Source organism: Falco punctatus, assembly GCF_963210335.1.
Source record: "Falco punctatus genome assembly, chromosome: 7".
NCBI classification, from domain to species: domain Eukaryota; kingdom Metazoa; phylum Chordata; class Aves; order Falconiformes; family Falconidae; genus Falco; species Falco punctatus.
In genome coordinates this window covers 73,069,046-73,082,059 of record NC_137587.1, presented here as the reverse complement: position 1 = coordinate 73,082,059, position 13,014 = coordinate 73,069,046, and the positions used below count along the sequence as shown (strand labels likewise).

The following is a 13,014-nucleotide window of genomic DNA, read 5'->3' as shown; positions in this document are numbered from 1 at the left end:
GTTGAAAACAAGATGTGCAAGATTTCAAATTTTATCTTTTGTAAACAACAGTTGTTGCCTGTGGACAAATGAATGTAACGGAGGGATTTAATCTTTGTAAACAAGAGACAAATGCATCAAAGTAGACCCTCAGGCTTATGGCAGGATTTTAAATTTGACCTGGCTTTGGAGAAGTGGTGAAGAAGAGGCTAAAACAACTTAACTGCTACTGAGAGTTTTATTGGCACCAGGAGCTCTGTGAAAGAGGCGAACAGGGGGATTCGACGCCTTTGCTGTTTGTATTTGTTTTTTATTAGAGCCATTGATTTTGAGCATGCATTTGCCTGCCCAGCTGGATGTCTGCAGGGCTGGGGAGCGCCTGTGCTGTGTTTCTGGAGCTCCACAGCTCGGAGTCTCTCCCAGACCAGATTGGCCACATTTCTGGGAGATGCATTAGTCAATGCCAAAGTTTCCAAGCATAATTTAAGAAAGAAATAAACTGGACCTTGCTTTAAACGCTATAAGCCACAGTATTTCCAGGTTGGTCTGTTCCGTTTGTTCATTATTAGCTCAGCGTTAGCAAGGCCCTCTTGGATGTGCAGGTTTTAGATATATTTATTTTCCATAGTTATGGAAAGGTCTCCTTTCTTTGCTCGATGAAATCTTGCTTCATCTTTAGTTACATTTGGAGGATTTGCTAATAGTGCCCATTTCATAGGTCTGTTACTACTCATATTAGCCCTACATGGACAAAAGGTGCTCTTTGATGAGGAACAGGGCACCCCAGGCATCCTGTGCGGACAGTAGCTCCTGGACACCAGCAGTGGAAGAACATACAGAAGGGATCGGAGACCCAAAGGATGGCAATGAACCCCTAGGCCCGGTTGTAGCTGCCCATAGGCTCTGCAAGGACGCAAACCTGAAAGCACTGACCTGTTTGCCATGGTGAGCGCCCCTGTTTTGTCAAGCCTACTGTGGCACCAAGGGGCAGAACAGTGGCTGAGGTGGAGATGTGGGGATCGGTAGGCTATAAACCAGATCTGTGGACTAGAAAGGAATAGGGCTGTTCCTTGTTCAAGAAGTTAGGAGGTGCATGGGCAAGGTGAGCCCACTGGGATCATTCAACTGGATTTCCCAAAGGTACTTGGCAAGGTCCCTCAGCAAAGGCTCCTAAAGAAAGAACGCAGCCCCAGAATGGGAGGTGAGGTTCTTACAGGGAGAAAAAATTTGCTAAAAGGTAAGGAACAGAAGGTAGGAGGCAACAACCTCTGCAGCAGAAAACACCAGGGAGCTGTACAGGGACCACATTCAGCACATTCAAAAATGATCAGCAAAAACAGGCAAATACTGAAGTTTGCTGCTCATGCAAAGGGTCGGTGGATGAAGGCCAACTGTGGAAAAAGACTGGGCAATAAAAAAGATGAAACTCAAATGTATGTAAATATGAAATGGTGCACAGGGGAAAAAAAGACAATTTTAACTCTATTTATAAAACAACGGGTTCTGAGTTAAGTGTTACCATCTGGAACGTCGGGGTTGTAACAGATTGTGCTATGAAATGGTCAGTAGCCATCGAGAAACATTGTGTGCAAGAATTACCACGGGAAAACAGAGAGCAAAACAAACCATCGCTGTTTCCTCCAGCTGGAGGCATCAGGGGAAACCAGTGGTGCCAGCTAAGGATCCCTGGGGATTTTTGTCTGCTTTGGGTGAGGCGGAACCATTTCCCGGAGGGTGTGGATCTGTGCAGGGCTGCAGGGAGGTGGCTGCAGGCTGCTCTCACCCAGCCCCAGAGGGTTAATCCTACCAGGAGAGGGGATGATTAGCTCTGGGCAGAGGCAGCTCTGCCTCAGGACATAGCCATCTATCAGAAGCCCGGTGTTTGCTGAGTCAACTCTGTCCCTCCCCAGCTCCATTATAAGGCCCTTGCAGGAAGCTGGTGGTCGAGAGGCCCGTCTCCTGCACCGCTGGTGGAAGCTGGTGCAGTGACCTTTGTCAGCAAAATCAATTTCTGAAATAGAATTTGTAATACCTTTTTTGATATATAAGCTGGGAAGATTCCTTTGGTGGCTGGTAACAGTTGGGAAAGTGAGCCTCTGCTGGGCTGGAGAGAGCAAGCAGTGGAGGATGCTGCAGTGGTGATTCCTGCCCTGAATGCTGCAGGTCTCAGCAGGCTCCAGACCAAAGCTGTCCAAGGTTCCAGCCTCCCCTGCTGCCAGTGCTTCTCTTAGTATGCTAAAGAAAGCTTGCATCCATTCAGATCACAGGTAGATCAAGTTCCTGTCTACCCACAAAATACGGGTGCCCCAGAGCCTTGGTGGACTAAATGTAGGGGCATTTTTTTTCAAAAGCAAGAAATGCCACCTCCCTGAGAACAGCAGTAGGTTTGTACTTTGGATTCTAATCTACAGAGGAAATCTTTAGCATACTCTTCAGCACAATTCACCACTGATAGTCAAGGCACTGTGAACTGGCAACGTGTCACAGGGAAGATTCATGAGCACGTACTATTTCTTACCCCGGTTTTCTGAGCATCTGTTACGGCCACTGCTGAAGACAGCATCTTTCATGGGCTGGCTCCTCCACTGCTTGGCAGATGTGTGGGCAGGCGCTGAGTGGGCCAGCTCTGCACGCCAAAGTTGGAGGAAGGCAGAGGCAGAAAATCTATCACAAACCCTGCCAGGCTGGTGACTGGGGATTGGAGCTCAAAGTATGGTGCCTCTCCCAGGTGGGTCCTGGGTGCCAGTTATTTTTTCCAAATTAGGAATGGCATCACCACTTTGCAAGGAAGATAAGGACTAAAAAATCCAGAGGAAACCTGGTCTCCATTTGTAAGCAAGGCTGCTTTTGTTCAGGCTCAGGGTGACAAGAGAGTGGGCAGCTCTCTTGCCTTCCCAGGAATGGTGGAATTTGGCTGCAGTGCCATCAGCCCACTCCAGCCCCATATGACCAAGCCACAGACCTCACTCCCAGGTGCAGTAAAACACTCAGTGGATGAGCCCGGCTTGTCAAGCACCTACACCTGCCTGGGGGCTGCTCAGCTCCCATGCCACCTTCATTGGAAAATCCACTTGGCTGTAATCACACTACTGAAGAGGGTGAGCTGTGCTAAGTCTCCTGCTTGGGGTCTGTCTGTTGGCATCTGGCAGTAGTTAATGAGACTGCCGCAGAGGATGAAAGTGGTGATCTCAAAGCCCTGCCTGGGTTACAGCTGCACAGCTGCCTGTAACACTGGTGCTGCCGCTCAGCGAGTGGTCAGTTCGGGTCTGTTTCATGAGTTGTTTTCCATAAAAATCCCACTGGCTGCCTTGAATCATGCTCCCACTTCCAGCCTCCAAGTTCCCAAGCAACTATTCCGTTACTCTTCCCAGGCTTGCAGTCTGGGTTATGGGCTCAGCTCTCCCACATGTGCCCCATCTGGTCGAGCCTCAGTACTCAGCAATTAATCTGGTGTCCCCTCAGTTTCTAAGCATTTATAATGACACTGCAACAGGGCACGAACTCCCTGATCTCCTGGCTAGCCCCAGCACAGCCCTGCTCAGCAATATTCCTGCTGAACACAACCAGGAAAGGAGCATGGTGGGAAAGGGGAGCGAGATTTCCCATTGCGGCTCAGGACCTCCAGCACAGGTAGGAACAAGGCTAGTGGGGGCAGCCACATCCCTGCTGGGTGGAGGACCAACTAGAAGGCAATATCTCCCAGCTGGCCATGCCCATCAGCATGGCACACCTCCTGGACAGTAAGGGCACACATGCTGACCAGCCAGCTGCCCACCCAGGGGGACACATAGGCAGTTCGGAAGGATGCATGTCTAACGCAGGAGTATTTTTTTTATTTTTTTTTCCTCCTTGTAATGTTAGAGCTGCGCTTGCAGTTTGGACTCTAACCCCCTGCTGCTGAAGAGGAACAAGCCACCTCTAGCCCTTTTCTCTTGAACAGCAGTAAATGCTGAGAAGGTCATTGCTAATAAATCTTCCCTGTGCTAGTTCCCAGAGGAACTGGGTCATCTCAGGCACTTCCTCCCCCACAGCCTGCACCTCCTTGCAAAGTTATGGAGCTGTAAATTTGGCAGAATTTGTCAGGACACTAAGGACACTAACAGATCTTAATGGGTCTCACCTGGGCCTCCACCCCCATGGGCCCAGGAACCCATTTAAACTCAGCCCTGGGCCATTAGTCTCTCATTGATGTGTGTCCTAGGAGCGTTAGTCTTGAGCTGAGCAGTGCCTGGCTATGGACTGACTTGACCTGATCTCAGCTCTGACTCATGCCTATGGACTCTGTCTGACCCTGGTTACTCCCACCAGACCTCATCCTGACCTTCACCTTGCCCTGAGACCTGCCTCATCACCATGAACATGCTTGATGATCTGGACTCTCTCTCTGAACACGATGACCATCTGTGAGTCCGCTCTGCTTGCCCCTTGGGTAACTGTGGCTGTTGGGAGAGCCGCATTACCAGCTACCTGATCCTGGCTGGTGCTCAACCCTTCAGACCCTCTGCTTCCTGATTGTGGTCTGTGCATACAACACAAAAGGGAGATAATTCAAAGCCCAGCGTGCTGGGTGAGATTGCTGGGCACTCTTATTTGTCTCTTCTTTATGCACATAGGTTTGTCCTGCAGCAGCCCAGCCCCTGAAAGCACCCCTGTTGTATAATAGTGAATCTGGAGGAGCCCAAAAGTCCCTGCAGGCAGACGACAAGAAGAAATGGAACACAACCCATGTCTCAGGACCCTCTGCTCGGACGCTTCCAGTTGTACATGGACTTCACTTTGTGTGAACCCTGGGCAGAAACATGTCCATGTCCCGCCCCCCCACTATCTCCCTCCCTGACATGGCTGGGCCCAGCTCCATCCATGCTGCTGCTGGGCATGCCCAGCTCTGGCCCATTGATGGGAAAGGAGGAACTGATTTGGAACGTGATAACCAGCAGCAGGTTTGGGTGCAGTGATCAGGGAACAGCAGCCTGCAAGATCCTGAAGGGAGTGGAAAAGGTAAGCGGTGAAACAGACTCTGGTCTTCAGTTTCTGCAGGGCTCTGATAAGTGGGATCCTGTGGGAGGCCGCTCTGAGGAGGAAAGGAAGTTCAGCAGAGCCGGCAGGCCTTTAAGGACAGGATCTGCCATGTCCACCCCAATGAGCAGGTACATAAGTAGGTGTACTGGGAAATGGGTTTGGCTAAACTGGGGATGAAACTCATGACTGAGCTCCAGTGCAAAAAGGCAGTACGAAGGGTATGGGAGCATGGGCAGGCCATGAAGGAGATATTTGGAAATTTTACCTGTGCTTGTAGGAACAACTTTAGGAAAGGCAAAGCTCAGATGGTTGAGACGTGCAGCGCACATCGGATCTCCTGCCACTACAGCTGCTTTAGTCACGGGAGATCTGATGCTCCTTGTGCATCCCAACAAGCACCTTTAGCTGCTGGAGGATGAAGGAACCTGTTCACGACGGCACCACCGCGGCTGGCAGCGGGCGCAGGCAAGGCCGGGCTACTCCGAGCTGCTTTTGCCTCGGCGCTCGCAAGCGGGGGCAGGGCCAAGGGGGACTGGCAGCGGGTGGGGGCAGGGATGCCGCGGCAACCCCACTGAGCGCGTCCCGGGCGGGCGGGGGCAAGCGGCGACCGGGCGGCGCGGACCGGGCAGCCCCGCGGGCACCTCGGTGGCCTGGTGGGCGCCCTGTCCCAGCGCGTCCAGGCGGGGGTGGCATTGCTGGGGTGTGGGGCACAAGCAGAGGGCCGAGGCGCCGCGGGGCCTGCGCCCCCCCAGGCTGCGGGGCAGCGAGCGGGTGCGCTGGGGCTGGGGGCGGGCGCGAAGCCCGGGCAGCGAGCGGGGGGTGCGCCCCGCGGCCCCGCCCCGCGGCCCCGCCCCTCGGCCCCGCTCCGCCCCGCGGTCTATAAGAGCGGCGGGCGTGGCGGGGGTGCGGGTTCGGGTCCCGGTCCCGGTCCCGACGGGGCGGCCATGGCGGCGCGGCGCTGCCTCCTGCTGCTGCTGTGCGGCGCCGCGCTGGGCCCCGCCGTCCGCCTCGACCTGGCCGAGCACCGCAACCAGGTGGCCAAGATCAAGGTCAACCCCCGCGGCAGCCTCTGGGCCACAGGTAGCGGTGGGCGGCGGGGACGCAGGCGGCGGGCCGGGCGGGGCACGGGGGACCCAGGGCAACCCGCCGGGCGCCCCCTGCGCCTCCGCAGCCCTGCGGGGGTCGGGCGCGGCGGGACCCCGGGGCAGGGGCGAGGCACCCTCCTCCAGCGTCTGCTGGTGGCAGCGCCGGTGGCGCTCCGACCTCGGCGGTCCCGTCGGCAGGAGGGGGAAGTTTCCCCGAAGTCCCGCGGAGCCAGGACCCCGGGGCTTTGCGTTTCTCCTCGCTCCGTCCTGCTCGGCTGATCCAGGCGTCCGTTGGGTTTGCTCGGTGCTTCCCGCCGACTGGCGCTGGCGTGAGGCAGCGGGTAGCACCGAGCCCTAGCGCCGCCCCGGTCCCGCCGGTGCGCGGTGTTGGGACACGCCGGTTGTGTTGCAGGTCACTTCATGGGGAAGAAGAGCGTCACGGGCTCCCCGCACCTGGAGTCGCCGGTGGAGCCTGCAGTGCCATTGGCCTTCGGTCCTTCTCTCAGAGCTTTGCTGGAGGACATGATGGAACTGCTTACCCGTGAGCTCCTGAAAATCCTCCTGCAGGAGAGACTTTTGGATGAGAACCAAGGAAAATATGACCTCACTGAACAGGTGAATATTGACTAAGATGGAGGGAGATGCTCAGAGCAGGGAGGTGGTGGAGATGTTAATCTGCAACAGCCAGCTTTGCTGGAGATGGGAACACCAACACAGCTGCTAGCAGAGTTTCCCCCCCTTTTCTGTTCCTGTTAACCCCCCCTTAAACCACTTCCTAACACCAGCCATAAAGGGGCAGAGAAATCTCCTTAGGCTTGTGTCTAGCTGGGCAGTGGCTGATAGTCCCAAGCGCTTGGGAAGGATGTAGGGGCAGTCAAGGGATGCTGCGATGGAGCTGTGGCAGTGGTGATCTCCAGCCCAGGCAGGGGCTGTTAATAAGCATCTGGGTCTTCCTTGGCCAGATGTAGAAGTGGATGGCTGACCGCTGTGGTGGCCGTGAAGAAATGTCTCCTTTTCCAGTCACTGCAGGGACAAGGAAACCCTTTCTCCCCGCTCTTTGTGTAGAGGGAGGCCAAGAGGGGCGCACAGCTCTGTATGTGAGGGGAGTGTGTCCTGCAAAGATCTTGGGCTTCTGATGCGACCCTCTTGGGTCTGTGTTGCTGTGGTCGGGATCCCTTGTTACTGAGGAGCATGTAGCTTTGTTAGCTTGCCTTGCAGAGGGGAGGTGTGCCTCAGTTGTACCTCTGCAGAGTGGGTCTTGGGGAGCAGGCAGGAGCTCCGGTAGTCCTGCTGTGTGTCAGCAGGTCCTCAGCCTCCTCGGTGTGGCTTCTGCCTCAGAGCTCACCTAACTGTGAGTGGAAAAACCTGCCCCTGGGAGCAAGGCACACACACAGATCCTCATGCAGGACATGGAGATGAAATTGCTCAGTTTATGGGGCTCTGCTTGTCTGTTGCCTCATGCACTTCCCTGGCATCTCCCCCATTCTAGTCACTGCAGAAGATAACTGAGAGCCTAAAAAGGATGAAATCCTCTTAGGTGGGTCCTGCATGTGCTGTCCCACCAAGCTGCTGTACTTGAGGAGATATCCAGTAACACTGCATGCAGGTAAAGCTACTTCTGTTATCTAGGTTTGGGCAGTGCTTGCTCCTCCTCTTTGCCTTTTATATTTTTTTTTTGTTTTGTTTTTTTGAGGAAGGCACAGGTGGAGCAGAGTTGCAGCGATATGAGCCTGACTGGCATTAATTGCTCAAGTGCCTTCTTGACTCTGTTTCAGCAGACTAAGGTAAACCGAGGCTTTCCTAGAGAGCTGGTCCAGCCAGGATAGAGGGCTTTCCACTGTGAAGGTAACAGCTGGGTGTGACTGAAGACACCAGCCCACCCTGCTCCCCTTAAGATGCTGTGTGCTCTGACTGCTGTGCTGCTGCAGCTTTTTCTGCTTGTATGCAGTTGAAAGGGAGGAGAGGGCTGTGAAGGCCCTAGATCCTTCTCCATCCCCACTAGGGAGCCTTTGAGGTGGAGAGCATTTGCTTCATTAACTGCCTAAGATGATGGTGCTGCCCTAATGATTTGTGAGCGTGTGGTGTGAGTTTGATAAAAGCGATCCTTGTGGCTCCCTTCTGTGCAGGTGAGCCGCATAGTCACAGCTCACGTTGCAGATGGGCTTGGGCAGAGGTTGCCCTGAGCACTGGTGCTGTGTCTTAGGCTGGCAGCTGGGTGCTGGTGCCCTGCCAGCCCTGTCAGCGCTCGTTGCCCGTGCCTGAAGGCAGGTCCTGGCTAGGGATAACACCCAGCACTGGACATTGGTGTTTGGTGCGTGTGTGCTGGGTGTCAAAGTTTTGCTGGTGGAGGGCAATTTGGCTCATGGTCAAGCAGGTGCTAGCCAGCTGCCTGCCTCACTGCCCCGATGCCTTGCTGCGGGATGCCCTGCACACATGTGGCATCGCAGCTTAGGTGCCTCATGTGCAGCTGGCTCCTACCCCTCACCTCCCAAAGCTTCTCTCCTCTCCTTGGCCTGTGCCCTGGTGTGCCAACTGTCCCCTTGGTGGCAGTGGAGACCTTGCTGGGTGATAGGCCTGGTTCTGCCCTTCAGGCACTGCTGAGCACCTCACCAGACTCAACTCCTGCCTTCCTGCTCCTTTCTTTGCCACCTGTCCCCCCAGGGCATCCTCCCCCCTGAGCTGCTGGTTGATATTACAGGACTGCTGCTCCTTGTTGCCTTTGAGTGCTCTCTGTGTTACGCTTTTCTGTCAGACCTTACTTTTTCTTGCTCTTGTGGATGACAGCGGTGCCAATGCAAATTCCTGCCACCCTGACAGCTTTATCCCTCAATGTGGCTGTTGTTGGACATGTAGGGTCAGCATCCAGCCTGTGCTTGAACTGGCCTGTGTGCTGTTTCGCCACCTGTCTAACAAGCTGTTTGATAGCTCTGCTCTGTGAAATGCTGTCTACTCCCTGCTCAGGATCAGTCACTCTCATCTCAACGCTGTTTAGAAAAAGAGATGCTTCTCCTTTCCTTAGGACCCCCTGGTCAGCAAGGCAGGAGTTAACGTGCTCTCTAAGTGTTGCTCTGTTGCTCCAGCACACATGCTCTGCTTTGTGGCTCAATAAGTGTAGAGGGAACTTGACTTTTATTGAAAAATCTAATGAGCTTTTCCTTTTCTGAGGGTGTTACTGATCATTCACAAATGGGTTCTTCCTTTCTGTGGGGCCCCTCCAAGCATGAATAAATCACAGGGCTTAGTCTTTTTACTTGCTCTCCCTTCACATGGGTTGGTCCTGTCTGCTGCTGTTGAGTTTTCTCTCGGGATGTTTCCCATCCCTTTGCAAAGTGGGAGCCCACAATGCTGCTCTGTGCTTGCAGTGGCAGAGGTTGTGCAGAGCAGAAGGGGGTTGCAAACGGGGATTTCTGGTTTGTCTTTCTAGCCACATGTGGCAGGTAGGGCTTAGCCTTCAGCATGCTGGGGCTTCACGGTGCTGCTCTGTTGCTGTGTGTGACAAGGATTCAGCTGGCTGAGGAGGATTGATCCCATCCATTGTCATCTTCTTGGGGATGTGGCAGTATTTCTCCTGGAGACAAGACCGTGTGCATGGAGTGGAATGGCTGCAGGGGTTTGGGGAGAGGCCTCCTTCATGAAGGCAGATGCTGCCCTGTGTAGCTCTGGGACCTCTGGGCAGTACGCAATCCCACAAAATCTCTCTGTAACTCTTCCCTGCTGTGTTTTGTCTGTTTGCCCTCTCATATCTCTCTGCTGAATCAGGCCCCAGGCTGCTCTTGTTCCTGAAGCCCAGCCCAGTGGCTGCTGTCTCAGCAGCTGGTGAAGTTTGGTTCTGATGTCTGTCAGCTGTGGTCCAGCTGCCGTAGCACAGGGTGGGAGCCAGGCTTTCATGTGCTGTTCCAAGTCACCCATGAAAGTGCTGTCATGGCCCAGCATGGGACTATGTCTGATCTTCTGCCCTGTGGTACCCAGCAGGTGACGTTCGTGGAGGCTGTGTATGGGACCCAGTGTCTCACCATTGTGCCTTTTCTTGTAGGAGACGGGGCTTTTAACAAAGGTGCTGGAGAAGTATTTTTCAAACTGAAGCAGCACAGCCATGGAGGATGAGGTCTGCCGGCTCAGCCATGCACAGTGAACAGAGGAGAGCATAGTCTTTGTGGGTTACTGTAGTGACATCACTTTTATTTATTCTTTCTGTAATATTGTTAATAGTAATTGCTTGTATGAAAACCAGAGCCTCCTTATATATTTCCTGTATGTTTTCTGCTTTCTTGATGTCTGATGTGCCCCTGTGAGTAAAACTGGCTCTTTGCACAGACTAGCTCAGACTTTTTTTGGGGGGGGGGGGCGGGGGGGAAGGGGGAAGGCAGACCCTCAGGGCTTGTGCAGGAAAAATGGGAAGTGGGAGCAGCTTAGTGGGGGATGCAGAGAAGCTCCTGGCTCTCAGCAGCCAGGAGGGGGTTGGATTCAGTCCCTGTGGCCTCTGCTTACTGAAGGAGATGCTAACTGCTGCATGATGAAATTACAAGTTTGGATGAGCTGATTGCACCAGTCACTATCGGAGCATCTTTATAACCCCCTTTGCTGGAGAGATTACCAGCAAACCCTCCTGAAAACAAAAAGCATCTTGCTTGTGGTGTGGCTGGATTTCTGGTTCAGGCAGGGTCCCTGCCTCATCGGACTACAGGATTTACTACAGGCTCATTGTCCTTGACTGCAGCTTCTGCTCTCCCTCATGTGCAGGTGCTGACCATTAAACATGGCTTGTTTATGTGCCTGTTCTGGGGTGATGGCTTCGTGTGTCTTCACAGTTAGTACCCACGTGGGCAGAGACACAGCCCTGTGTCCCTCTGTTGTGCAGGACAGCTGAAGAGGGCACAAACAGGGACTGCCCAAAATGGGTGATGGAGCATGGTCCTGTGAGCTCTGGTTCTGCATCTTCTGAAAGTGCTGCGTATAGATAAGCCTTATGTCCCCCAGCTGCCATGGGCGTGTGCCTAGGCAGAGCCAAACCTGGCAGCAGATCCCAGAGTGATGCCATGAATGAAACCATAAGCTTACACACACTTTCAATACTAAATTCAACCTGAACCTTTGACCTCCTGCAAGGAGGAGAACTCTTCTCCCAAGACCGACAAGGAGCCCAGAGCCACATCATGCCTACTCAAGGGACAGTCCAGCATCTGAACATGCTGATGACCAGAAGGGAGAAAGCCGTGGTAGGAGACCTTCCCACCTTGCTCCCTATCACTTCAAGGATGGCTTGAAACCTGGATGTTGTTTATGAATGTATTGGTCCTGCAGGAACTTACGAGTGAAGGAATGGCAGTGGCAGCCCTAAACCCTTTTCTGGGGAGCTGCAGGAGATAATGGCTGGTCTCCATCCCAGGCAGATGTGGGGCATGCAGGCACAGATGCCCTGACTCACTCGTATTATGGCACAGTGCTGCCTCCTGGCCAGCCCCAGGCCTGGAGATGCTTCTCAGGAGATGGTATGGTGCTGCAAACCCACTGCCAGTGTCACAGGATGTCCTAAGCCAGGTGAGAGCTGGAGCCACCAGTGTGGGGGACAGCTGGGGACATCACAGGGTGCTTGGGGCAAGCTGGCAAGTCTGGGGGGTAAAGAAGAGGTAGGCACTGCAGAAATGTGTGATGGGGTCACCACTCCTTCTCTGAGCTTAACCTTGGGGTGCAAGCAGAGTCGACTGTCTGCCCAGCTGCTCACCTGTCCCCCCTCTTGTCCCCTGTATGCCACTCCTGGCTTTGCTGGCAGCAATTGCCCAGGTGTTGCCAGCTGGGAATGATGTGCTTCAGCAATGGAGTGCCAGCAACCCCCATGCAGCAATCCGAAATCCCACGCCCTGGCCTCTGGAGTGTACAGGCCAATAGGTGAGCATTGGTTTTGCATGTACAGCCCAGCTTATGAGCCTTCAGAGTTGACGTTTTTCCAGCTGTTCGTAGACTGGTTTTGGTGGGTAAAAGCTAAATATCCTACAACTAGTTTGCCCCAAACATTGCCTTCAGAACCTGGTGCTCCCCATCAAATGCCCCAGTGCTAGGGTCCCTCCTCCTTCAGGAGAGTGGGACGGAGCTAGGAGGGATTTTTCTCAGGAGGCGCATAATGATGGGTCAGATCACACCAAGCCTCCCCTGCCTCGCTGCAGCAGTCGCATGGCCGCAGCCTTTGGGGAGAGCATCGTCGTGCTACTGCTTGGGGCTGTCGCAGCTTCTCCAGCCTGCTCGTGAACAACCCACCTTTAGCACCACAGCAGCCTCTATCCCCTTCTTGTGCCCTCTGTGGTCTCCTACCCACCACCTTTGCTCAAGGGTTGTCCCACTGTCCTTCTGTGGTCACTCATGCCCAGGACTACAGGAAGCCTCCCCCAACCTGGGTGTTCTTTTGCCCAGGCTCGCTGCTGTGCACTGCGACATTGGTGACCCCTAGCTCACTTTTCATTAGCTGTAGCAAAGCCTTGGCTTAAAACTAATTATAAACAAGAAAAGTAATGATATAGCATATCGTGTTTGACACTGGAGCAGACCAGATGCCTCTCAGCCGACAGTGTGGTGGACTGACAGCCTAATGGGATTCCTGATCTGATGACATGTCATGGGACCACCAGCTCACATCCTACCCAGGCAAGCTCTGGGAGAGTGAGCAGGTTCCTGAATATCACAGCAGAAACCTGCCATGAGATACCTACGTGAGATCCTCATTGTCCCACCCACCCCACAACAACCTGTCCAGCTGCCTGCCTGTCTGTCCCCCATCACCCCCCGTGTTTATCTTGCGGGTCGAGATAAAAATGGGGCAGTCACTTGATAATTACAGTAATGGGCAAAACAGACTCGACTTGGGGAATTTAGTTTAATTTATTGTCAATTAATGTAATATAAATATTTGTCTACTGATTCAGGTTTTGGAAACAAATGA

General features: G+C 53.7%; 1 protein-coding gene across 1 annotated transcript; it reads left to right on the top strand.

Moving 5' to 3' along the window:
• The first annotated feature begins 5,488 nt into the window (after positions 1-5,488).
• On the top strand, positions 5,489-10,398 carry NMB (neuromedin B). The gene is made up of 3 exons (XM_080397192.1): positions 5,489-6,078; positions 6,496-6,698; positions 10,117-10,398. The coding sequence occupies exons 1-3, from the start codon at positions 5,943-5,945 to the stop codon at positions 10,162-10,164; spliced, it is 387 nt and encodes a 128-aa protein (XP_080253318.1). The 5' UTR covers positions 5,489-5,942; the 3' UTR covers positions 10,165-10,398.
• Positions 10,399-13,014: the final 2,616 nt, after the last annotated feature.